Source organism: Staurois parvus, unplaced genomic scaffold (genome assembly GCF_062004578.1).
Source record: "Staurois parvus isolate SC_StPar_1 unplaced genomic scaffold, SC_StPar_1.0 ptg000601l, whole genome shotgun sequence".
Lineage (NCBI taxonomy): Eukaryota > Metazoa > Chordata > Amphibia > Anura > Ranidae > Staurois > Staurois parvus.
The window spans coordinates 1,788,380-1,812,970 of NW_028318397.1; the positions used below are offsets into that span (position 1 = coordinate 1,788,380).

At 44.1% G+C, this 24,591-nt stretch overlaps 1 protein-coding gene across 1 annotated transcript in view; it reads right to left on the reverse strand.

The window, feature by feature from the left end:
- WDR75 (WD repeat domain 75) overlaps positions 1-24,591 on the reverse strand; it is a 163,416-nt gene that overhangs the window by 132,474 nt on the left and 6,351 nt on the right. Inside the window, exons 3-7 of the mRNA XM_089692704.1 lie at positions 22,965-23,030; positions 19,501-19,597; positions 13,250-13,374; positions 10,360-10,430; positions 5,633-5,749 (exon numbers count right to left, since the gene is read on the reverse strand). Coding sequence (XP_089548830.1) covers positions 5,633-5,749; positions 10,360-10,430; positions 13,250-13,374; positions 19,501-19,597; positions 22,965-23,030 — 476 coding nt within the window. The remainder of the gene's footprint in view (positions 1-5,632; positions 5,750-10,359; positions 10,431-13,249; positions 13,375-19,500; positions 19,598-22,964; positions 23,031-24,591) is intronic.

Consider the following 24,591-nt stretch of genomic DNA (forward strand, 5'->3'; position numbering starts at 1 on the left):
GAGCGCGAGAGGGGGAGAGAGAGATCGCGAGAGGGGGGAGAAAGAGATCGCGAGAGGGATCGCGAGAGGGGGGAGAAAGAGATCGCGAGAGGGGGGAGAAAGAGATCGCGAGAGGGGGGAGAAAGAGATCGCGAGAGGGGGGAGAAAGAGATCGCGAGAGGGGGGAGAGAGGGATCGCGAGAGGGGGGAGAGAGGGATCGCGAGAGGGGGGAGAGAGGGATCGCGAGAGGGGAGAGAGAGAGAGCGCGAGAGGGGGGAGAGAGAGAGCGCGAGAGAGAGAGAGCGCGAGAGGGGGGAGAGAGAGAGCGCGCGAGAGGGGGGGGAGAGAGAGCACGAGAGGGGGGAGAGAGAGCGCGCGAGGGGGGAGAGAGAGAGCGCAAGAGAGAGAGAGCGCGAGAGGGGGGAGAGAGAGAGCGCGAGAGAGCGCGCGAGAGGGGGGGAGAGAGAGAGCACGAGAGGGGGGAGAGAGAGCGCGCGAGGGGGGAGAGAGAGAGCGCGAGGGGGGGGAGAGAGAGCGCGAGAGGGGGGAGAGAGAGCGCGAGAGGGGGGAGAGAGAGCGCGAGGGGGGGAGAGCGCGAGGGAGGGAGAGCGCGAGGGAGGGAGAGCGCGAGGGGGGAGAGAGCGCGAGGGGGGAGAGAGCGCGAGGGGGGAGAGAGCGCGAGGGGGAGAGAGCGCGAGGAGGGAGAGAGAGCGCAAGGGGGGAGAGAGAGAGCGCAAGGGGGGAGGGGGAGAGAGCGAGGGGGGAGAGCGAGAGGGGGGGAGAGCGAGAGGGGGGAGAGAGAGAGAGCGCGAGAGGGGGAGAAAGAGAGCGCGAGAGGGGGAGAAAGAGAGCGCGAGAGGGGGAGAAAGAGAGCGCGAGAGGGGGAGAAAGAGAGCGCGAGAGGGGGAGAGAGCACGAGAGGAGGGAGAGAGCGCGAGAGGGGAAGAGAGCGCGAGAGGAGGGAGAGAGCGCGAGAGGAGGGAGAGAGCGCGAGAGGAGGGAGAGTGCGCGAGAGGAGGGAGAGTGCGCGTGAGGGGGAGGAGAGCGTGAGGGGGAGGAGAGCGTGAGGGGGGGAGAGCGAGAGGGGGAAGAGAGCAAGAGGAGAGGGAGAGCGAGAGGAGAGAGAGAGCGAGAGGAGAGAGAGAGCGAGAGGAGAGAGAGAGCGAGAGGAGAGAGAGAGAGCGAGAGGAGAGAGAGCGCGAGGGGGGAGCGAGCGCGAGAGGGGGGAGCGAGAGGAGGGGAGAGAGAGAGGGGAGAGAGAGCGAGAGGGGAGAGAGAGAGCGAGGGGGGGAGAGAGCGAGGGGGGGAGAGAGCGAGGGGGGGCGAGAGGGGGGAGAGAGAGCGAGGGGGAGAGAGCGAGAGGAGAGAGAGCGAGGGGGAGGAGAGAGAGCGAGGGGGAGAGAGCGAGAGGAGAGAGAGCGAGGGGGGAGAGAGCTAGAGGAGAGAGAGCGAGAGGAGAGAGGGGGGAGAGAGAGGAGAGAGAGAGCGAGAGGGGGAGCGAGAGGGGGGGAGCGAGAGGGGGGAGGGGGAGCGAGAGGGGAGAGAGAGGGAGGGGGAGGGGGAGGAGCGAGAGGGGGAGAAGAGCGCGCGAGAGGGGGAGAAGAGCGCGCGAGAGGGGGAGAAGAGTGCGCGAGAGGGGGAGAGAGAGCGCGAGAGGGGGAGAGAGAGCGCGAGAGGGGGAGAGAGAGCACGAGAGGGGGAGAGAGAGATCGCGAGAGGGGGGAGAAAGAGATCGCGAGAGGGATCGCGAGAGGGGGGAGAAAGAGATCGCGAGAGGGGGGAGAAAGAGATCGCGAGAGGGGGGAGAGAGGGATCGCGAGAGGGGGGAGAGAGGGATCGCGAGAGGGGAGAGAGAGAGAGCGCGAGAGGGGGGAGAGAGAGAGCGCGAGAGAGAGAGAGCGCGAGAGGGGGGAGAGAGAGAGCGCGAGAGAGAGAGCGCGCGAGAGGGGGGGAGAGAGAGCACGAGAGGGGGGAGAGAGAGTGCGCGAGGGGGGAGAGAGAGAGCGCGAGAGAGAGAGAGCGCGAGAGGGGGGAGAGAGAGAGCGCGAGAGAGCGCGCGAGAGGGGGGGAGAGAGAGAGCACGAGAGGGGGGAGAGAGAGCGCGCGAGGGGGGAGAGAGAGAGCGCGAGAGGGGGGAGAGAGAGCGCGAGAGGGGGGAGAGAGAGCGCGAGAGGGGGGAGAGAGAGCGCGAGGGGGGAGAGAGAGCGCGAGGGGGGGAGAGCGCGAGGGAGGGAGAGCGCGAGGGGGGAGAGAGCGCGAGGGGGGAGAGAGCGCGAGGGGGGAGAGAGCGCGAGGGGGGAGAGAGCGCGAGGAGGGAGAGAGAGCGCAAGGGGGGAGAGAGAGAGCGCAAGGGGGGAGGGGGAGAGAGCGAGGGGGGAGAGCGAGAGGGGGAGAGAGCGAGAGGGGGGAGAGAGAGAGAGCGCGAGAGGGGGGAGAGAGAGAGAGCGCGAGAGGGGGAGAAAGAGAGCGCGAGAGGGGGAGAAAGAGAGCGCGAGAGGGGGAGAAAGAGAGCGCGAGAGGGGGAGAAAGAGAGCGCGAGAGGGGGAGAAAGAGAGCGCGAGAGGGGGAGAAAGAGAGCGCGAGAGGGGGAGAGAGCACGAGAGGAGGGAGAGAGCGCGAGAGGGGAAGAGAGCGCGAGAGGAGGGAGAGAGCGCGAGAGGAGGGAGAGAGCGCGAGAGGAGGGAGAGTGCGCGAGAGGAGGGAGAGTGCGCGTGAGGGGGAGGAGAGCGTGAGGGGGAGGAGAGCGTGAGGGGGAGGAGAGCGTGAGGGGGGGAGAGCGAGAGGGGGAAGAGAGCAAGAGGAGAGGGAGAGCGAGAGGAGAGAGAGAGCGAGAGGAGAGAGAGAGCGAGAGGAGAGAGAGAGCGAGAGGAGAGAGAGAGAGCGAGAGGAGAGAGAGAGAGCGAGAGGAGAGAGAGCGCGAGGGGGGAGCGAGCGCGAGAGGGGGGAGCGAGAGGAGGGGAGAGAGAGAGGGGAGAGAGAGCGAGAGGGGAGAGAGAGAGCGAGGGGGGGAGAGAGCGAGGGGGGGCGAGAGGGGGGAGAGAGAGCGAGGGGGAGAGAGCGAGAGGAGAGAGAGCGAGGGGGAGGAGAGAGAGCGAGGGGGAGAGAGCGAGAGGAGAGAGAGCGAGGGGGAGAGAGCTAGAGGAGAGAGAGCGAGAGGAGAGAGGGGGGAGAGAGAGGAGAGAGAGAGCGAGAGGGGGAGCGAGAGGGGGGGAGCGAGAGGGGGGAGGGGGAGCGAGAGGGGAGAGAGAGGGAGGGGGAGGGGGAGGAGCGAGAGGGGAGAGAGAGAGGGGGAGGAGCGAGAGGGAGGGGGGAGAGAGGGGGAGGAGCGAGAGGGGAGAGAGGGGGAGGAGCGAGAGGGGAGAGAGGGGGAGGAGCGAGAGGGGAGAGAGGGGGAGGAGCGAGAGGGGAGAGAGGGAGGAGCGAGAGGGGAGAGAGGGAGGAGCGAGAGGGGGAGAGGGAGGAGCGAGAGGGGGAGAGAGAGAGCGAGAGGGGGGGAGAGAGAGCGAGAGGGGGGAGAGAGAGAGCGAGAGGGGGAGAGAGCGAGAGGGGGAGAGAGAGAGCGAGGGGGGGAGAGAGAGAGCGAGGGGGGGAGAGAGAGAGCGAGGGGGGAGAGAGGACGAGAGGGGAGAGAGGACGAGAGAGAGCGAGGGGGGAGAGAGAGAGCGAGGGGGGAGAGAGGACGAGAGAGAGAGCAAGGGGGGAGAGAGGACGAGAGAGAGAGCGAGGGGGGAGAGGGAGGAGCGAGAGGGGGGAGAGAGGGAGGAGCGAGAGGGGGGAGAGAGGGAGGAGCAAGAGGGGGGAGAGAGGGAGGAGCGAGAGGGGGGGAGAGGGAGGAGCGAGAGGGGGGAGAGAGGGAGGAGCGAGAGGGAGGAGAGAGGGAGGAGCGAGAGGGAGGAGAGAGGGAGGAGCGAGAGGGAGGAGAGAGGGAGGAGCGAGAGGGAGGAGAGAGGGAGGAGCGAGAGGGAGGAGAGAGGGAGGAGCGAGAGGGGGGAGAGAGTGAGGAGCGAGAGGGGAGAGAGCGAGGGGGGAGGGAGAGGGGGAAGAGAGCGGGGGGGAGGGGGAGGGGGAAGAGAGCGAGGGGGAGAAAGAGCGAGAGGGGGAAAGAGAGAGAGCGAGAGGGGGAAAGAGAGAGAGCGAGAGGGGGAAAGAGAGAGAGCGAGAGGGGGAAAGAGAGAGAGCGAGAGGGGGAAAGAGAGAGAGCGAGAGGGGGAAAGAGAGAGAGCGAGAGGGGGAAAGAGAGAAGCGAGAGGGGGAAAGAGAGAAGCGAGAGGGGGAAAGAGAGAGAAGGGGGAGAGAGAGGGGAGAGAGGGGGGGAGAGGGAGAGAGAGGGGGGGAGAGGGAGAGAGAGGGGGGGAGAGGGAGAGAGAGGGGGGGAGAGGGAGAGAGAGGGGGGGAGAGGGAGAGAGAGGGGGAGAGAGGGAGGGAGAGGGGGGAGAGAGGGGGGAGAGAGGGAGAGAGAGAGGGGGGAGAGAGGGGGGGAGAGGGGGGGAGAGGGGGAGAGGGGGGGGGAGAGGGGGAGAGGGGAGAGAGAGGGGAGAGAGAGAGGGGGAGAGAGAGAGAGGGGAGAGAGAGAGGGGAGGGAGAGGGGGGAGGGGGGAGAGGGAGAGGAATCATTTTACCCCTAAGGTCATCACAGAAGACAAGGGGGCAATCTTTATGTCTAAAAGAAAAGATATTGAATCTCCAAATACGTAAATGTTTTTTTTTTCACAGTAAGAGCTGTGAAAATGTGGAATAGACTCCCTCAAGAGCTGGTTTTGGCCCAGTGGATTGCTTTAAAAAATGTTTTTTCCTTATTGCACCTAATATAACTGGATACTAACATTTATAGGTAAAGTTGATCCAGGGCATATCCGTATGCCCCTTGGGGGATCAGTAAAGAATTTTTGCTCCTGCTGGAGCAAATTTAATCATGCTTTGCAGGGGTTTTTTTGCTTTCCTCTGTATCAACTTTGGGTACGGGATTGTTTATATAGGATTGTATACATCTTTTTATTGGTTAATCTAAATGGACTTGTCTTTTCAACCAGACTAACTATGTAACTATGTATGTAACTATATTACTTGCAGGATCACTAGGTGGAAAATAAATTGCCATAAAAAAGTAAAATACTGCAGTCACCACATTTCAATAACTAGTCAGCTGACCAATATTACATTTTTGTTCTTTGATATGGATACGCATTAAGGCTAATTGGTATCACTGAATTGCAAAACCAGCTAACCCTAACAGGTGCAAAATGGAGGAAAAACCACTTGGGACAGGAAAATGGTTGAAAGTCAGCTTTCTGTTCAACAAAGCTTTATTAAAAAAGTGACCCTTTCCTGAATATCAGTCTATTAGTTTATTTGCTTAAAAGGGAACCTTTGCAGAATACCAATATGTGATCTACGAAAGATGACTTTATTTAAATTGCATGTTCAGGTCTGCAAAAAAACAGATTAAAAACTGTTATACATATGCTTGCCCTAGGTTTGACATTCAAAAGGTATCAAGTTTTGCATATGGAGTTTTTCTCCCTAAACCCTTCCTGTCTTTTCTCTAAAGCAGGAAGAAAAGCCAGGGAAGCAGGCAAATCCATGTCAGAAATTTACATTTTCAAAACATAAAAGAAAATGCAGACTATGTAACAGTGTATATTTAGGACTCACCAGAGTCGAATCTTGCCATCTTTGTGTCCTGTGGCTATGCAGTCTTCACGAGGATGGCATTTCACAACAGTGAATATATTATTGGCACCCTTTTTGCTTGTTGCACTTAAACTGAATCTGAATAAAACAGCAACATTTGCCATGATGTAATTTACCATTTATAAATAGCAATATCACTATGCAGTACCAACATTAAGGTTTTCTGTTCACCTACGGTCCTTCATTTTAGCTTCCAACAAGATAAGATTAGCAATAAATCAATTTACAAATCTGGTGAGCTGGACATTGTGTGATTCGCCAGAATAATGTAAGCTGTTCATTTTCAAAAGAATCGTCTAGCTTACTTCTCATCAGACTGGAGAGATACAGTTAGGTCCTTATATATTTGGACACAGGCACAATTTTCATACTTTTGGCTCTGTATGCCACCAGAATAAAATTAAAACAAAACAATCCAAATTAATTTGAAGTGCAGACTTTCAGCTTTAATTCAAGGGGTTGAACATGAATATAAAGTACACATTTTAGGAACTGCAACCATTTTTATACACAGTCCCTCCATTTTCAAGGGCTCAAATGTAATTAGACAATTGAATATAAATCATAAATAAAATGTTCATTTTTAATATTTTGTTGAGAATCCTTTACTGGCAATGACTGCCTGAAGTCTGGAACCCATGCACATTACCAAAGACTGGGTTTCCTCCTTTCTGATGCTTTGCCAGGCTCTAACTGCAGCTGTCTTCAATTGTTGTGAGTCTGTCTTTAGTTTTGCCTGCAGCAAGTGAAATGCATGCTCAATTGGGTGGAGATCAGGTGATTGACTCGGCCATTGCAGAATATTCCACTTCTTTTCCTTCAAAAGCTCCTGGGTTCCTTTTGCAGTGTGTTTTGGATCATTGTCCATCTGTACTGTGAAGTGCCGTCCAATCAACTTTGCTGCATTTCGCTGAATTTGTGCTGACAGTATATCTCACACTGCCTCCATCATGTTTTACAGATGATGTTGTATGCTTTGGATCATGAGCTGTTCCAAGCCTTCTCCACACTTTTTCTTCACGTCATTCTGCTACAGATTCATTTTAGTTTCATCCGTCCAAAGAATGCTTTTCCAGAACTGGTCTAGCTTTTGTAGATTTTTTTTTGGCAAAGTCTAATATGGCTTTTCTATTCTTCAGACTTATGAATGGTTTGCACCTTGTGGTGAACCCTCTGTATTTGCTCTTGTGAAGTCTTCTCGATTGTAGACTTTGACAATGATATGCCCACCTCCTGGAGAGTGTCCTTCACTTGTCTGGATGTTGTGAATGGGTTTTTCTTTACCATAGAGAGGAGCCTGCGAACATCCACCACTGTTGTCTTCCGTGGACGTCCATGCCTTTTTATGTTGCTGAGCACACCAGTGCATTGTTCTTTCCTCAGAATGTACCAAACTGTTGATTTGGCCACTCCTAATGTTGCTGCAACTGTATCATTCTGATGGATTTGTTTAGTTTTTGAAGCCTTTCAATGGCCTGTTTCACTTGCAGGATCAGCTCCTTTAAACGCATGATGTAGGTTCACAGCAATAGATTCCACATGCAAATACCACACTTAGAATCAACTCCAAAACTTTTACCTGCTTAACTGATGAAGAAATAAAGGAGTAGACCACACCTGGCCATGAAAAAGCTTTTGATTCAATTATCCAATTACTTTTGGTCTCTTGAAAAAGGGGGGATGGCTAATCTTAAGAGCAGTAATTCCTCCAATTTTGATGTACATACCTTCAAATTAAACGTGAAAGTGTGCACTTTCAGCCCATATCCATTATATAACTATAGCTTGAATATATTTTGGTAAATACCTGAAAAAGTGTCTAAAATTGTGCATGTGTCCAAATATAAATGTACCTAACTGTATGTTACGGTGGTCTATAGGTCTAGGAAATATTTGATTAACAGTGTGGGTCTTTTGGGATATCATGAGTGCAATGAAACACCTTTTAGCATAACATTAAAAGGTAAAAGCAAACGTTTCAAACAGACCTTAATGCAGACCATAGACTGGTCAAAAATCGGCAGATTTAAAAGAAAAAAAAAAAAAAAAAAAAAAAAAAAAAATCGGTCGACGTTACCACCAACGTTAAGAAAAAAAAAAAAAAACGGCCGATTTTTGTCCCGACTACCACCAGCATTAACCCCATAACTTCTGTCCCTTGCAGAGACAGGGGAGCACAACATACAATGTGACAGCAATACATAAGAATTCCAGTCCGCTATTATATTTTATATGAAAAAGTCTTGCGGTTGCAACAAATGTATCCAAATAAAAACACTGTAATACATTATTTGGATTACAATGTTTTTGGATACAGATGTTTTTATTTGGATACAAATGGATAAATTTGTTGCAACCAAAAGACTTTTTCATATAAAATATAATAGCGGACTAGAAGTCTTCTTATTCTTCTTGCAGGTCACGGCTCATGCGCAGATTTTTTTATCGGTAAAACGATCGGCCAATTTGCCCATCATTGCCGGGAAAATCGGCCACGAATTTTCCAACATGCCCGATAAAAAACAATGCGCAAAAACCCCGAAAAATGGCCAACCAATTACCGATTTTTGATCCGTCTATGGCCGGCATAAGGCGGTAGTAAAGTCAAAAAGTTGATTTTACCCTACAGGTAAGACTATGAAAAGTCTTAAGTATAGGCCCATTTAAAAACGGCTCAGACTTGCTTTGTTTAGTAAATACTGTCTTTGGCTTAAACAGATGACTTAATTAGCGCATGCACAATACTCTCTGAATACACAAACAAGTGTGCCTTGCATGTAGAGAGCACATGCCACTATGGTGATGTGCACAGAAGTGACATCACATTTTGGCCATTTGATACAGTTGAAGCACGCAAACTCAGAAGAAAGACTAGGTGAAGATGGATGTGCTTCAGCAGTGACAGCGTGCCACCAGAGATCTTTGTTTGAAGATCAATTTAAATTAGATGTAAACCCTGACAGAATAACATTTATGAGCCCAGTTATATGGCCATATAAAAGAAAAAAATAAAGATAAAAGAATTAAGCAAAGCACATTTAGACACCGTAGTGCTTTATGCATCAGGACTCTGATTTATTTTATTGAATGGAAAAAAAATGCTGAAAAAAAGTCCTGTCATTTGACCTTTTGACTTTTCAAAAAGAGTGTTTTTTGTTTTTTTTAAATAAAAAAAAAACACTTGTTTTTATCGCACCCATTCTCTGTCTATATGAATGCGCTTCAACGATGACTGCATGGCATTTCTCAGGGAGTGTTCCTGATGGCAACAGGTAAACCATGCGTATTAATAGGGCAATTGTAGTCTCCATCAGCAGCTCTTGTGAAAGGTGATAATGTGGTAGTAAAACTGGAAGAGCAACTGGAAGTACTGATATCAAGAGAGCATGTTCAATTTCATACATGCACGATTGAATGAAAAGAAAAAAACAAACCATGTAGCAAAGTGGCAGTTGCTCACATTCAACTGGACTCACTGGGGTTGATTTTCTCTTAACTTAGTGAATGTGCTGAAAATTCACTTCACAAAGAACATCCAATCATCTGCAAGGAATATTAAAAAAAAAAAAAAAAATGTCTTTTTTGCTTGCACATGACTGGATGATGGAAGTCAGCAGATCTTCAATTCCTTCACTAAGCTAAAAGAAAGTACCCTTGCAAAGTGACCAGCCTATTTACCTTTAGTGTATCAACCCCATTCTGTTCTGCTAAAGACACTTTGCAACTCATGGCTTCCTCATGTCTAGGGAGTGTCAATAACATACCCCAGCCACACAAGTCTCTTAGTTAGTTTGACCCAAACACAATGGTGTCATGAACCAAGCTACATGAATGAGTAGCGAATCATCATCAACATTAACCGCCTCCTGCCCGCCCTATTAGGGAAATGACGGATGGGCAGAGAGCTCTCTGGTTCTGGGAGGACGTCATATGACGTCCAACCACTCTAACGGAGCATGCGCCCCCCGGGGGTGTGCAGTGGTCGGTGGTGTGCTGTGTCCCTCAGACACAGTGGATCACCAATTGCGTTAAAGAGCCAATGACGTAGGCTCTACCATGTGATCAGCTGTGTCCAATCACAACTGATCACATGTAAACAGGAAATACCGGTTATTGGAAGTGCTCTCCTCACGCTGACCATCAGTGTCCCGATTCTCAGTGCCACCTCATCAGTGATGCATGTCAATGCCCATCAGTGCCGCCTTCCAGTGCAGTCCATCAGTACCCATCAGTGCCACCTATCAGTGCCCGCCAATGTTGCCCGTCAGTACCCATCAGTGCCACCTATCAGTGCAGCCTCATCAGAACACATCAGTGAAAGAGAAAAATTACTTATTTACAAAATTTTATAACAGAAACTAAGAAAAAAAATGTTTTTCCCCAAAATGTTATCTTTTTAGTTTAGCAAAAAATAAAAAAAAACCCAGTGGTGATTAAATACCAAACAAAATCTAGATCTGTCTCAAAGAAAAAAAATAAAATGATAAAAAATTGGTTTGGGTACAGTGTTGCATGACCATGCAACTGTCAAAGTGCAACAGCGCTGAAGGGTGTCAAAGTGGCCAATAGGCAAGTGGTTAAAGAACAAGTCCAGTTGAATGTGAACACTACTAGCTATACCATGACATGGATAAATGAGAACATCCCCAGACAACAAACCATGCATCAACACATTAAATCATCCTTACCTGAAACACTTTTTGTTTTTGAAATAATAGACCAAGAGGCTTAATCCATTCACTGTGGAAATATATTCACCCTTTACAGAAAAAAGTAATACATCAATTTATAGTTATATAGTATTTAATTACAGCAGATTGTGTAGTTTGTTATGGGACATACCGTAGCCGAGCATAGCACTTGTTATCGTATATATTTCTTCATGTTGGACATATAGTCAGGTCCATAAATATTGGGACATCGACACAATTCTAACATTTTTGGCTCTATACACCACCACAATGGATTTGAGATGAAACGAACAAGATGTGCTTTAACTGCAGACTGTCAGCTTTCATTTGAGGGTTTTAGATCCAAATCAGGTGAACGGTGTAGGAATTACAACAGTTTGCATATGTGCCTCCTACTTGTTAAGGGACCAAAAGTAATGGGACAGAACAATAACCATAAATCAAACTTTCACTTTTTAATACTTGGTTGCAAATCCTTTGCAGTCAATTACAGCCTGAAGTCTGGAACGCATAGACATCACCAGATGCTGGGTTTCATCCCTGGTGATGCTCTGCCAGGCCTCTACTGCAACTGTCTTCAGTTCCTGCTTGTTCTTGGGGTATTTTCCCTTCAGTTTTGTCTTCAGCAAGTGAAATGCATGCTCAATCGGATTCAGGTCAGGTGTTTGACTTGGCCATTGCGTAACATTCCACTTCTTTCCCTTAAAAAACTCTTTGGTTGCTTTTGCAGTATGCTTTGGGTCATTGTCCATCTGCACTGTGAAGCGGCATCCAATGAGTTCTGAAGCATTTGGCTGAATATGAGCAGATAATATTGCCCGAATCATCAATAAATACAAGAGAACCAGTTCCATTGGCAGCCATACATGCCCACGCCATGACACTACCACCACCATGCTTCACTGATGATTTGGTATGCTTAGGATCATAAGCAGTTCCTTTCCTTCTCCATACTCTTCTCTTCCCATCACTCTGGTACAAGTTGATCTTGGTCTCATCTGTCCATAGGATGTTGTTCCAGAACTGTGAAGGCTTTTTTAGATGTCGTTTGGCAAACTCTAATCTGGCCTTCCTGTTTTTGAGGCTCACCAATGGTTTACATCTTGTGGTGAACCCTCTGTATTCACTCTGGTGAAGTCTTCTCTTGATTGTTAACTTTGACACACATACACCTACCTCCTGGAGAGTGTTCTTGATCTGGCCAACTGTTGTGAAGGGTGTTTTCTTCACCAGGGAAAGAATTCTTCGGTCATCCACCACAGTTGTTTTCCGTGGTCTTCCGAGTCTTTTGGTGTTGCTGAGCTCACTGGTGCGTTCCTTCTTTTTAAGAATGTTCCAAACAGTTGTTTTGGCCACGCCCAATGTTTTTGCTATCTCTGATGGGTTTGTTTTGTATTTTCAGCCTAATGATGGCTTGCTTCACTGATAGTGACAGCTCTTTGGATCTCATCTTGAGAGTTGACAGCAACAGATTCCAAATGCAAATAGCACACTTGAAATTAACTCTGGACCTTTTATCTGCTCATTATAATTGGGATGAGGGAATAACACAAACCTGGCCATGGAACAGCTGAGAAGCCAATTGTCCCATTACTTTTGGTCCCTTAACAAGTGGGAGGCACATATGCAAACTGTTGCAATTCCTACACCGTTCACCTGATTTGGATGTAAATACCCTCAAATTAAAGCTGACAGTCTGCAGTTCAAGCACATCTTGTTCGTTTCATTTCAAATCCATTGTGGTGGTGTATAGAGCCAAAAATGTTAGAATTGTGTCGATGTCCCAATAGTTATGGACCTGACTGTACATAAGGTAGTTGACAAAACTACCACAACTTTCAGCTTTCTAAACTGATCAAAGCAATGTATCACCAGCATGTGTTATGGGAATTGCTAGTGGAAAATTGTCTTGCTCTCTGCTGACATTTAAGCTAGCAAGCTGACAAATATAGCTGAAAATGAGCTTTTAGTGGATATGCAAACATACAACTTAAAGTCAACTGGTGAGGACAGAAATATGGGAGCCATCATTGTAAACGTGACCTTTAAAATTTGTGCTTCAGTGCAGCTATTCTTTTACTTCACTATCTAGTGGATCACTGATCCAGAACACATACAGTATGGGTATTTGAATATGCAAATACTTGCTCCAGATCAGTAATTAGATAGTAAGACAAGAATCAGGATGACAAGCTTGGAGCACAAAATGTTCTTAAGGGTTAGAGGAAAGAAGAGTCTATTTGAGAGGCTAGTTTAGTTTTTGTGAGTTTTAGGTACTAGGAGGCAAAAGCGTTAGGGTGGGCTTAAGCGTTATGTTCAGGAAAAAGGACACAAAATACTTTTTTTTCCAATATAAATCTACCACACAAAAGACCTCCTATGAAACCCAAGCACAAGATTTGCCCAGGTTAGACTACACTGCTGCATCTCCAGAAAAAAAAAAAAAAAAAAAATCAGAGGTGATGTCATTTTTAATAATTAAAAAAAAAAAAAAAAAAAACACCAACAACAGAAATTAGAGTGGTAGTCCAAACTCTTCTGAAAGAATAGAAGTCAGCAGCTACAAAAACAGCATCTGTCCCCAGCATCTTAAGTGTGAACACCTGGCTGTGAAAGCTTGCATCTTCACAGCCGGGTGCCCACTGCGCCTGCACGAGCAGCAGGGAAAACTTTTGCTTTTGATCGCCTAGGTGGTCAAAGCTGAAGCAGATACCTGTCCAAATAAGGTACCTGCTCCTCAAATGTGCCAATTCTTTATGGGGAGTGGGCGGCCAGTCCTTAAAGTGGAACATTCTTCCCCTTTTGGGTGGAGCTCCACTTTAAGACTGATATTGCACTAAACAAATTCAACAAAAGCAACAACTTATATGAGGTAATTCACACTCACATCTCTTCCCACTGCTGTACATTTTGGTGATCGACGAATGACTTCAAATATTACTGACATTTCTTTGGCTTCACATTCATGGTCGACTGATTTTGGTAACTTTATGGAAACCAGTTGAAAAGTGTCTAAAGAGAAATGAAAGTGTTTATTTAAATTGAAAAGAAAAAAAAAACACAAACAACAAAGGGTGATTACTTAAGTTATATTAACCACTTCAATACTGGCCACTTTCACCTTCTTCCTGCCCAGGCCAATTTTCAGCTTTCAGTGCTGTCGACATTTGTGTGGTCATGCAACACTGTACCCAAACTAAATTTTTATCTTTTTTTGAGACAGACAGCTTTCTTTTGGTGGTATGTAATCACCACTGGGTTTTTTATTTTTTGCTAAACAAAAAAAAATAAAAAATTTGGGAAACAAACACCTGTTTCTGTTATAAAAATGCAATGTGAGTAAATAAAATTGCAAATGAGTAATTTTTCTTCTTCACTGATATGCGCTGAGGACACTGCACTGAAGGGCACTGATATGTTGCAATGATATGCTGCACTAAGGGGGCTGCACTGGGGTTGCAACTAACGATTATTTTTGTAATCGACTAGTTGACCGATTAGGTTTTTGATTAATTGGATAAAAACCTAAAAAAACGTTTGGCGTATAATTTAGTTAATATGTTATGTCTATATGCAGTTGTAAATATAAATACCCAGCTATATGGTTGGGGAAAAAACTGTCTGATCCACACTGAGAATAACAGACAGAAGAGATATACTTCATATACTATTAGAAATTGAATATGGTACATATCAGACTCAAAAGGCCAAAATTAGTATTTAAAGAAAAAAAAAAAAAAAGGCCTAAAATGCTGTTTTGCAGATTTTCCGATAGGACTGTAATATAATTTTATGCATGACAGATTCCCTTTTCATAGGCAGGTAGCTTGATACAAGACACTATAGTAGAGAAGCATGGTGGATTTTTAGGTTACAGAATAAATCCCCTCAGGGGTTAAATGTCAGGTGGGATCTAGAATTACATCTGCAGTAATTTCTCTCCTTGCTTTCCCTTGGATTATTTTTTTATATGGAGGATAGAAATCACTTACCTTCTTTTTCTTATATATAGAGGTCTATGGTTATTCTCCATTCTCCAAGGTGAATGTACATGTTTACACATTTTTATATTTTAGGTTATTTTGTCTTATTTTAGGTTAATGTTTTGTACTACATTTTGCCTGGTGTGGTGGTTCTGACAAAAATCAATATCTGTATGGCCAGCATTAGGCTACATTTACACTAGCCTACCCTGACCACGGTTGTGTAAAAAGGCGTCAAAAACGCTGTAACGCGTTTTTCCGCAGCCGATGGTAAAAAAATTCCTGAACGTGATTTTTTCACATCCAGGAGAGGAAGGATAAACATCACCCACACGCAGCAGCTCCTAAACTTTACTACAATTCTTTGTGTACAGGGACACATAGGCTCTTAAGGATTTGAGTTTAGGAGCTTTGGCAAAAAAAAAAAAAAGGCAAGAGCTCCTAAGCTAATTTTTAGGAGCTGCTAGTGTACATGAAGCCTAAGACATGTAGTAGCAGCAGCATGCTCTATCACCTGCCATGATGAAGTTAATAAAATAATTAGCGCTTTATAATACAAAAACAGCAGATAATCACTACTATAATGGGTTAATTTATAGTAGGCTATACAGGGTATTTTAACTGGAAGTCAGACATGAAGCTACATGAAGAGTGAAGGGGAAATACAAAACCTTTAGATTAGTAGTACTAAAAGGTTGAGAATTTTTCCATGGATATAATTATTTTAAAATATAATGCACAATACTGGTAAATTTAATTGCAATGCTTTATAGTACCATCAAATGCTGATCTTTCCTGTACAGAGCCCTAAAGTGATTGTTAACGCTGAATTTTTTTTTATATAAAACAACACACTTGTCAAACATACTTGCTCTGTGCAATGGTTTTGCACAGTGCAGTCCTTTTTCTCCCCTTCCGGTGATCAGATTGGTGATCAGAGTGCTCCCATAGCAAGCTTCAACGTATAGTATAATGTGCCCTTACAGCAAGGTTAAAAAAAAAAAAAAAGCCTGCCTTTATTAATTTCTTCTCCTACCTTCAGGCACTTACTGACATGTATGGATTGTGTACTGAGCTCCATGTGTGCTGCACGGTGTATACTGCAATGTATGGACTGAATGTGTGCTGCACTGTAATTTCTGATATATAAACAAATAATGCATTCTGTATGCAGGCCAACAAATCGGCTGACCAACTAATAGAATATAAAAAATAGTTTACAACTCTTTTCAGAATCGATTACGTCAATTAGTTGTTTTGGCTTTAGGGTGCACTGATGGGCACCGATATGCTGCACTGATGGTTCTGCACTGATATCAGGGCACGGCTGTAAATGTCCTTGCCACAGGAAAGCCAGTTATTGGCTTTCCTTTCCTCATCGATGTGATAACGCTGAGGAAAGGCAATCGTTTACATGTGATCAGCTGAGATCAGACACAGCTGATCACATGGTAAAGAAGCAACATAATTGGCTATTTACCCTGATCGGAGATGCGCTGTGTCCAAGGGAAGCAGCTCACTACAGATTGTCGTGTATGTGCGGCAAGAATGGAAGGGCGTCATGACATCCTACCAGAACGAGAGATGTCCCACCCAGCCGTCATTCTACAATAGGCCAGGTGGGAACCAATTAAAGTATATGTAAGCTCTTGTCTTGTAAACCAACCCATTCAGTTTAAAGTAGTTGTAAAGGCTGAAGGTTTTTTACCCCCCCAATAATCACCTAAGCCCCCACTCAATCCAGCAATGTGCACTGGAGTCCCAGCTACACCGGGACTCCCTCTCCTCATTGGCTGAGACTGTCAATCACAGCCAGTGAGCCAATAAGATGGGAGAGGGGGCGGGGCCAAGTAGCAGCTCTGTCTGTGAATGGACACATTGCACAGCAGCTGGGGAGTGCAAAAGCTCGGGTGCCCCATAGCAAACTACTTGCTGTGGGGGCACCAGAGAGGAGGAAGGGGCCAGGAGCACCAGCGAGGGACCCGAGAAGAGGAGGATCCGGGGCTGCTCTTTGCAAAACCACTGCACACAGCAGGTAAGTATAGACATATTTCTTTTTTTTTTTGTTATTAAATATTTAAGCCTTTAGAAATTCACTTTAATCTCTTAAAGACCAGGCCTATTCTGACACTTCTCAGCTACAGTGGGGATCGAAAGTTTGGGCTTTTGCAGACGCCATTTTTTTGTTTTCTGTTATTTTGAAAGTGTAAATGATGGAAATAAAATCTAACTTTTGTTGACATATTATAAGAATGTCTAATCTGTAATTTGATGCCTTTTGGAGATTTTTCCATCTTTCCTTGGCTTCTTTATGCACATCAATACAAATTTTTAGCTGGGGTGCCCAAACTTTCGATCCCCACTGTATAAGTATAAAAAAAAATCAGCATTTTTCGCTAGAAAATTACCTAGAACCCCAAATTATATATATACACACACAAAGTCATGGCCAAAAATATTGGCACCCCTGCATTTCTGTCAGAGAATGTACCACTTCACCCAGAATATTGTTGTAATTACAAATGTTTAGGCATTCTCATGTTTATATTGGTATATCACAAAAAGTGAAGAAACAAAAAGCCAAATCTGACACATTCCACACAAAACCCCCAAAATGGACTGAACAAAATTGGCACCCTCAATTTATTTTTTGGTAGCACACCCCTTGGAAAAAAATAACTGAAAACAATCGCTTCCTGTAACCATAAACAAGTTTCTTACACCTCTCTATTGGAATTTGGGACAACTTTTCCCCCCAACTGCTCCAGGTCTCTCAGATTGGAAGAGGCCCTTTTCCCAAATGCTGTTTTGAGATCTGTCCACAGGTGCTCTATGGGATTGAGATCTGGACTCATTGCTGGCCAGTTCTGTACTTTCCATAGCTTTGTCTTAAACCATTTCTGGGTGCTTTGGGTCATTGTCCTGCTGTAAGACCCATGACCTCTGATGGAGACCCAACTTTCGGACACTGGGCACTACATTGCACCCCAGAATTCTTTAGTAGTCTTCAGATTTCAGAATGCCATGCACATGGTCAAGACATCCATTGCCTGAAGCAGCAAAGCAATCCCAAAACATCAGTGAACCCCCACCATGTCTGACTGTAGGGACTATATTCTTTTCTTTAAATGCCTCATTTCTTTTTCTGAAAAAACAGTAGAATGGGTTTTACCAAAAAGCTGTAATTTTGTTTCATCTGTCCACAACACATCCTTACAAAAGGATTTTGGCTTCCTCAGGTACGTTTTGGCAAACTCCAATCTGGCAAGACGACACAGTTGTACACTGTGCCTGAAGGTCAGCTTCAATTGGTCTGGAAGTTGATAATTTTTTAGCCACGATTCGAACAAACCTCTGTTGCAATCTTTGATCAATTTTTCTCTTTTGTCCACATCCAGGGATATTAGCTACAGTGCCATGGGCTGTAAACTTCTTTACAATGTTGGGCACAGTGGATACAAGAACATTAAGATCTTGAGAGATGGACTTGTAACCTTGCAGTTGTCCATGCTTTTCCACAAGTTTTGTTCTCAAATCCTCAGACAATTCTTTGAGTAAATTTTTCACCATTTTAACAGGTTGGTGGTGTAATTTCTATATTACCAGCACCTGTTAATTGATACAGGTGAATTTAATTATAAATTACAGGAGCATCACAAACTTGGAATGCAATTATTTCTTACAATTTTGAGAAGGTGCCAATAATTTTGTCCAGTCCATTTTTGGAATTTTGTGTGGAATGTGTTAGATTTGGCTTTTTGTTTCTCCACTTTTTTGTGTCATACCAATACAAACAAAAGAAAAACATGAGAACTCCTAAACATTTGTAACTGCAACAATCCTAAAAAATCCCCCCAAAAAACCCCACTTTAATGAATTTAAGTGCACAGAAACACAATATAATACCCAATATTAAATTATCCATAGGTGACGCTTTAAAAGCCTTTACAGTTTACTACCTCAGATTTACACAGGAGGTCTGATGCTAGAACCATTGCTCATGATCCATCGTTCGCGGTGATACCTCGTGTGGTGTGATCACTGTTTAAAAATGCGTACAGGACCAACGCGTGCTTTCGCCTTTGCGAGCGAGCACGGGGGACAGGGGCAATTTAAGTAAAAAAAAAAATTATAAACACCTTTTCTGGAAGTGATCAAGTAATCTACTCTCAGCTGCATAAAAAGCTTAGGGAGGAGAAACAGCAGCACACTAAAATTCCCAGTGAAAGGCTGGGGGGAGGGGGGGTAGTGTCAGCAGGAAGCTGATCACTGGAGGAGAGCAGGCTGAGCCCCAGGATAGCTACAGAACTGACCACAGTATATTCTCCTGCCTAGATAACATCAAGCTGTCATAGTCAACACTGTAGACAGCGATTTATCAGCCATATCTCAGCACTCTGGACCCCAATTACAAAATGCAAAGCATAGTACACACTTTTAGAATTTTGCCAGGCACTTGGCAAAGCTAAAAAGGGACTGCAATATACCTCCAAAGAAAAACAAAAAAAAATCTGTATGAAAGGATAAATGAAGCTTAAAAAGGTTTCCAAAGCTATTGGAACTATAGCCAAAACAAAAATACTCTATTTTGTCTATCCCCTCTCAGAGTAAACCTTTGGTGTCTGCTTTCATATCACCCCTAGAGTATCAAATAAGCACATCGCAACTTTTACTGAAAAAGGTTAAGAGCTGGCTTGCCCCTTACCAAACAACGTATTTGTTCTTTAAAAGGAATGGACAGGTGCAGTGTCCAAAAGAGAACTGTGGAAGGCATTGTGTTAGAGATTTGCATATTTTTGCACCCTGCTGATTTAGGACATTTAGGGAAGATACTGAAATGTACATGCAAGCACAACAGGGTGACTGCATTTGATTTACAATTTGTGAGTTGTAAGCAAATTAATATTTTACTTTAAAAGAAATCCATGCTGAAAGAAATATGTATGTTGTCACTGCTCATCAGGGTGTAGTTTTTCTAAATGATACCAAAGGAGTCCTTCTTCAGTAATGTGTCTAGCCACGCAATACTTGGCTCTGCCATTCAAGCTGTACTACTGAAAGAATGACATTTTCCAAACAGAATCTGTGCCATTCCTAACCAAACTATAATATATTATAAAGCGATAAAGTAAAACATGTAAAAGATGCAACAAACCTGAAGTTTCACAATCATTCTTCGGTACAATAGCGTACACATGGTCTTCTTTGATATCAGTATAAAATCCAAACAGTTTGACATCTATTAAGTAATTCTGAAATATACAGTTACGTAGTTAGTTTGGTTAAAAACAAAGCCACAAATCCATCTAGTTCACTCCACAGAGAAAAAAAAATGTAAAATCTCCATATACAAAATCATATACCCACAGATGATCCAGAAGAAGGCAAAAAAACTCAATAAAACATGATCTAAAAATCCTTCTTCATCCCCCAAAAGGCAATCAGATATTCTTCTCTGGATCAATTATACCTATAAATATTAGTATCCAAGTATATTTTCTGCAGTTAGGAAAAAAAAAAAAAAACACAGGCCTTTTTTAACACAATCTACTGAGCTGGCCAGAACCATCTTGAGGGAGTCTATTCCACATTTTCACAGCTTAGTGTGAAGAAGCCTTTCCATATATGAAGGTTAAATCTCTTTTTGCTCCCTTTCGTAAAGAGTGCTCCCTTGTCCTCTGTGATGACCTTAAAGTGCATAACTCTATACCAAGTTCACTATATGAACCACTGATGTATTTATACATGTTGATCCTATCCCCCCTTAATTTCCTCTTCTCAAGAGAATAAATTCAGTTCCTCTAATCTTTCCTCATAGCTGAGCTCCTCCATGCCTCTTATAAGATTGGTTGTCCTGCTCTGCCCTTTTCCAATTCCCCAATATTTTTTTTGTGAATTGGTGCCCAAAACTGAACTGCATATTCCAGATGAGGTATTATTAATGATTTGTACAGGGGTAAAATGATATCTCTCTCTCTGGAGTTTATGCCTCTTTTAATACAAGAGAGGATTTTGCTCGCTTTGGAAACTGCAGCTTGGCATTGCATGCCATTATTAAGCTTGTGATCTACCTGAACACCCAGATCTTTCTCCACCATTGATTCCCCCAGTTGTACTCCCCCTAGTACAGGGCTTGAAAAAGCCGCTCGCCAAATGTTAGGAGAAATTCCTCTGTGGCGAGCGACTGCACCTGCGCACCAAGCATCATTGTGAAGCAGAGTTCCGGTTTACAACTTCCGGTTTCCGGCTTCTGTGGCACCGCAGCCGAGGGGACAGGTGCAGGAGAGGTCCGCTCTCCTCCGCTGAGAGGAGACACCCTCTCCACCGCCACGGGGGACAGTAAGTACTGTATACAACATGTCCTATCACTATAATGGAGTACAGGGGAGCTGGGATATACATTACTCAGTAATGTATATCCCAGCTCCCTGTACTCCATTATAGTGATATGACATGTATACAGTATGTATATCCCAGCTCCCCTGTACTCCATTATAGTGATATGACATGTATACAGTATGTATATCCCAGCTCCCCTGTACTCCATTATAGTGATATGACATGTATACAGTATGTATATCCCAGCTCCCCTGTAGTCCATTATAGTGATATGACATGTATACAGTATGTATATCCCAGCTCCCCTGTAGTCCATTATAGTGATATGACATATATACAGTATGTATATCCCAGCTCCCCTGTAGTCCATTATAGTGATATGACATGTATACAGTATGTATATCCCAGCTCCCCTGTACTCCATTATAGTGATATGACATGTATACAGTATGTATATCCCAGCTCCCCTGTACTCCATTATAGTGATATGACATGTATACAGTATGTATATCCCAGCTCCCCTGTAGTCCATTATAGTGATATGACATGTATACAGTATGTATATCCCAGCTCCCCTGTAGTCCATTATAGTGATATGACATATATACAGTATGTATATCCCAGCTCCCCTGTAGTCCATTATAGTGATATGACATGTATACAGTAATGTATATCCCAGCTCCCCTGTACTCCATTATAGTGATATGACATGTATACAGTAATGTATATGCCAGTTCTCCTGTACTCCATTATAATCATTACTGTATACATGTCATATCACTATAATGGAGTACAGGAGAACTGGCATATACATTACTGTGTACATTTTTATATTTTGGACTATTTATTCTGAATAAAAATTTAATTTCATAAGCTTTAAGGGGGCGGACCTGGGCAAGGTTTGGTGGGGCAACTGGTGGAGAGTACGTTTTGTGACCGGCTAGTAGGTCTGGGCGCGAAATCTTAACCGCTGGCCTAGTTTGTATGATGCATGCATATTCTTAGCCCCCAAGTGCATAACCTTACATTTATCAACATTAAACCTCATTTGCCACACAGCTGCCCAATTAAACAGGTCAGCTTGTAAGATGGAGACTTCCTGTAAGAATGTTAGCTTGGTGTCATCTGCAAAGACTGAAATGTTACTTTTAATCCTAAACCATATATGATTTAAAAATATATTAAAAAGAAAAGGGTCTCAACACTGAACCTTGGGGTACACCACTAACAACCATAGACCATTCAGAGTATGAATCATTAACCACTACTCTCCGAATATGGTCTTTTAGCCAGTTTACTAACCATTTACAAACTGATTTTTCCAGGCCTGTAGACTTTACCTTACACATTAGCCATGTGTGGGGAACTGCGTCAAATATTTTTATAAAATCCAAGTATATCATGTCCACAGCCACTCCTTTGTTTTGCTTACCTCCTCATAAGAATAAATCAGATTTGTTTGACAACTTCTGGGGATTCAGTTACTAAAGCTGGAGAGTGCAAAATCAGGCTCACGTCTTCATAGAAACAAATCAGCTTCCAGATTTTATTGCCAAAGCTTAACTGAACAAGCTGAGATTAGAAGCGGATTGGTTTCTATGCAGACATGAGCCTGAGCTTTAGTAAAAAAAACCCATTATATCTATTACTTAAAACTTTTTTTTCCCCAAGCAAAACTCATCCATGTGGTCTTTTATCAAACTCTCCATTACCTTCCTAACTATAGAAGTAAGAGTAACAGGTCTATAGATACTTGGACTTTAACCCCTTTTTAAATATAGGCACCACACTGGACTTACAATAAATCCAGTGATGCCATGCCAGTCATTAAAGAGTCCCAAAAAATTAGAAACAATGGCTTTGGAATGACAGCGCTCAATTCTTTTAGGACCCATGGGTGTATGCAATGTATTCCAGGTACCTTATTCACCTTTGTTCTGTCTAAATATTTTTGGACCATATCAATTCTGAGCCATTATGATTATGTGTCATTTTCATCCCCATTATAGACAGAAGCTCCCCTATGCTCCTTTGTATACACAGAGCTGAAAAATGTATTTAATAATTTTTCCTTTCCTTTGTCCCGTCACCCACTCTACATTATTTTGAAAGGACCTACATGCTCAGACCTGACCTTTTTACCACTAATATAGCTGAACAATTTTAGGTGGTTTGTCCTACTCTTTTTGCAATGTATTTTTTTAAAGGTAAAAATAGATAAATAAAAACAACAACAGTGACAAGAAAAACACAAGAACAAGAAACGTAAAATACATTTACCTTTATTAGTATACCATCCATAAAGTCCCATAATTTAATAGTACCATCCAACGAACAGGAGTAAAGCTGAGAAATAACAATAAAATATATTGTCATTCAAATTAAACAGCACAAGCACTTAAAGACAATAGCGCTCAATACATTATGGTGTCTAAAGAGCAACCATTTTATGCTTCTTAGGCACCAAAAAAATACAAGCGCTAGGCTAATGTGAAAATATATAAAAAAAAAAAAAAAAAAAAAAAAAAAAAGTGCTTTGTACACTAATATTATCCTGATACAATAATTAACCACAAACTCACATATGTAAGTGTACAAAAATATACATATGTATTTTCATGTAACGGACATTTGATTCATAGCACTTAGTTACATAGTTATATAGTATTTATAAGTCCCAAATCCAATGTGAAGGAAGGAAAAATGCTGAATATAACTTCCAACAAGGTGCTATGGTGTCCACAAGTGCTCGCCACACTAAACAAATCAGCCTCTTACCAGACCAATTTGATCCCAAATCAAGAGTTCAAACGAACAGATGGTGTCCAGATTCCACACTGACACCCGTGCTATCAATATCGAAGGAGATGGATGGACAGCTGAAGATACATAAGCAACCCCACACAACCTGTTCTGATAAATGTATAATTCTGGTAAATGTATAATCAAAATGCAGTTGTAAACCAGGTAACTGAAAAGGAAATTCACCCAAACACTGGAAGGATGTACACATCCCATTCAAGTTCATGGTGGAACTTTAATATGAAACTGAGCATAACCACTTTGGTTGGATTGATGAAGAATACAGTTTGTCGATAGTTAAATTCATGCCTCAGAGAATTCAAGCTGTTATAAAAGCCAGAGGTCAAATCTGAAATTAAACCACACAAAATCAGATCTTAAACATTAATATACCAAAGGTCGAGAAGCTGAGTATACAAAAAGACTTTCCCTTTACTTGGAGGGAAAAGGGAATAAGCTATCTGGGGATAAAACTAACTCCTTCAATAAAAACCCTGCACCAGGCAAATTCCATTCCATTACTAAGTGAAATAAAAGAGGAGCTGGCGAGATTGTCAAACGGTGGAGCTTCTTCGATAGGAAGTATAAATCTGGTAAAGATGGTGATAGTACCAAAAACCCTGTATAAGTTTAACATGCTCCCAGTTCACCTTCCAGGATCTTTTTCTGAGATAATAAAGAAGATGATGCTTAAGTTCATCTGGGCAAACAAGAAACCGAGAAGTATGAGGTGTTGTGTAGGGCAAAGGGAAATGGGGGTTTGGGTATTCCTAATGTTAAGAAATATCAAGCGGTGATATTGTCAAGAGTAATAGATTGGATATTTAATTCACAAGAGAAAGGTTGGGTGAATATGGAAGGAACTTTGAGCAAGGCACAGTTAGGGAAGATGGTTTGGATACCACATAAATTTTGTACATTAGATGTGAATAATAGTCCACTGACAAAGAAAGTTTTTAGTGTTTGGGATAGAATGTATAAGCAAAAGGGATGGGAATATAATTCAGTTATGATTCCCTTGGCGAGGACGGAGTATTTCCCCCCAGGGAAGGATAACATTTCAGGGAAGCGGATTAAAGATAGGAACGCACGCTGGAAGAATATA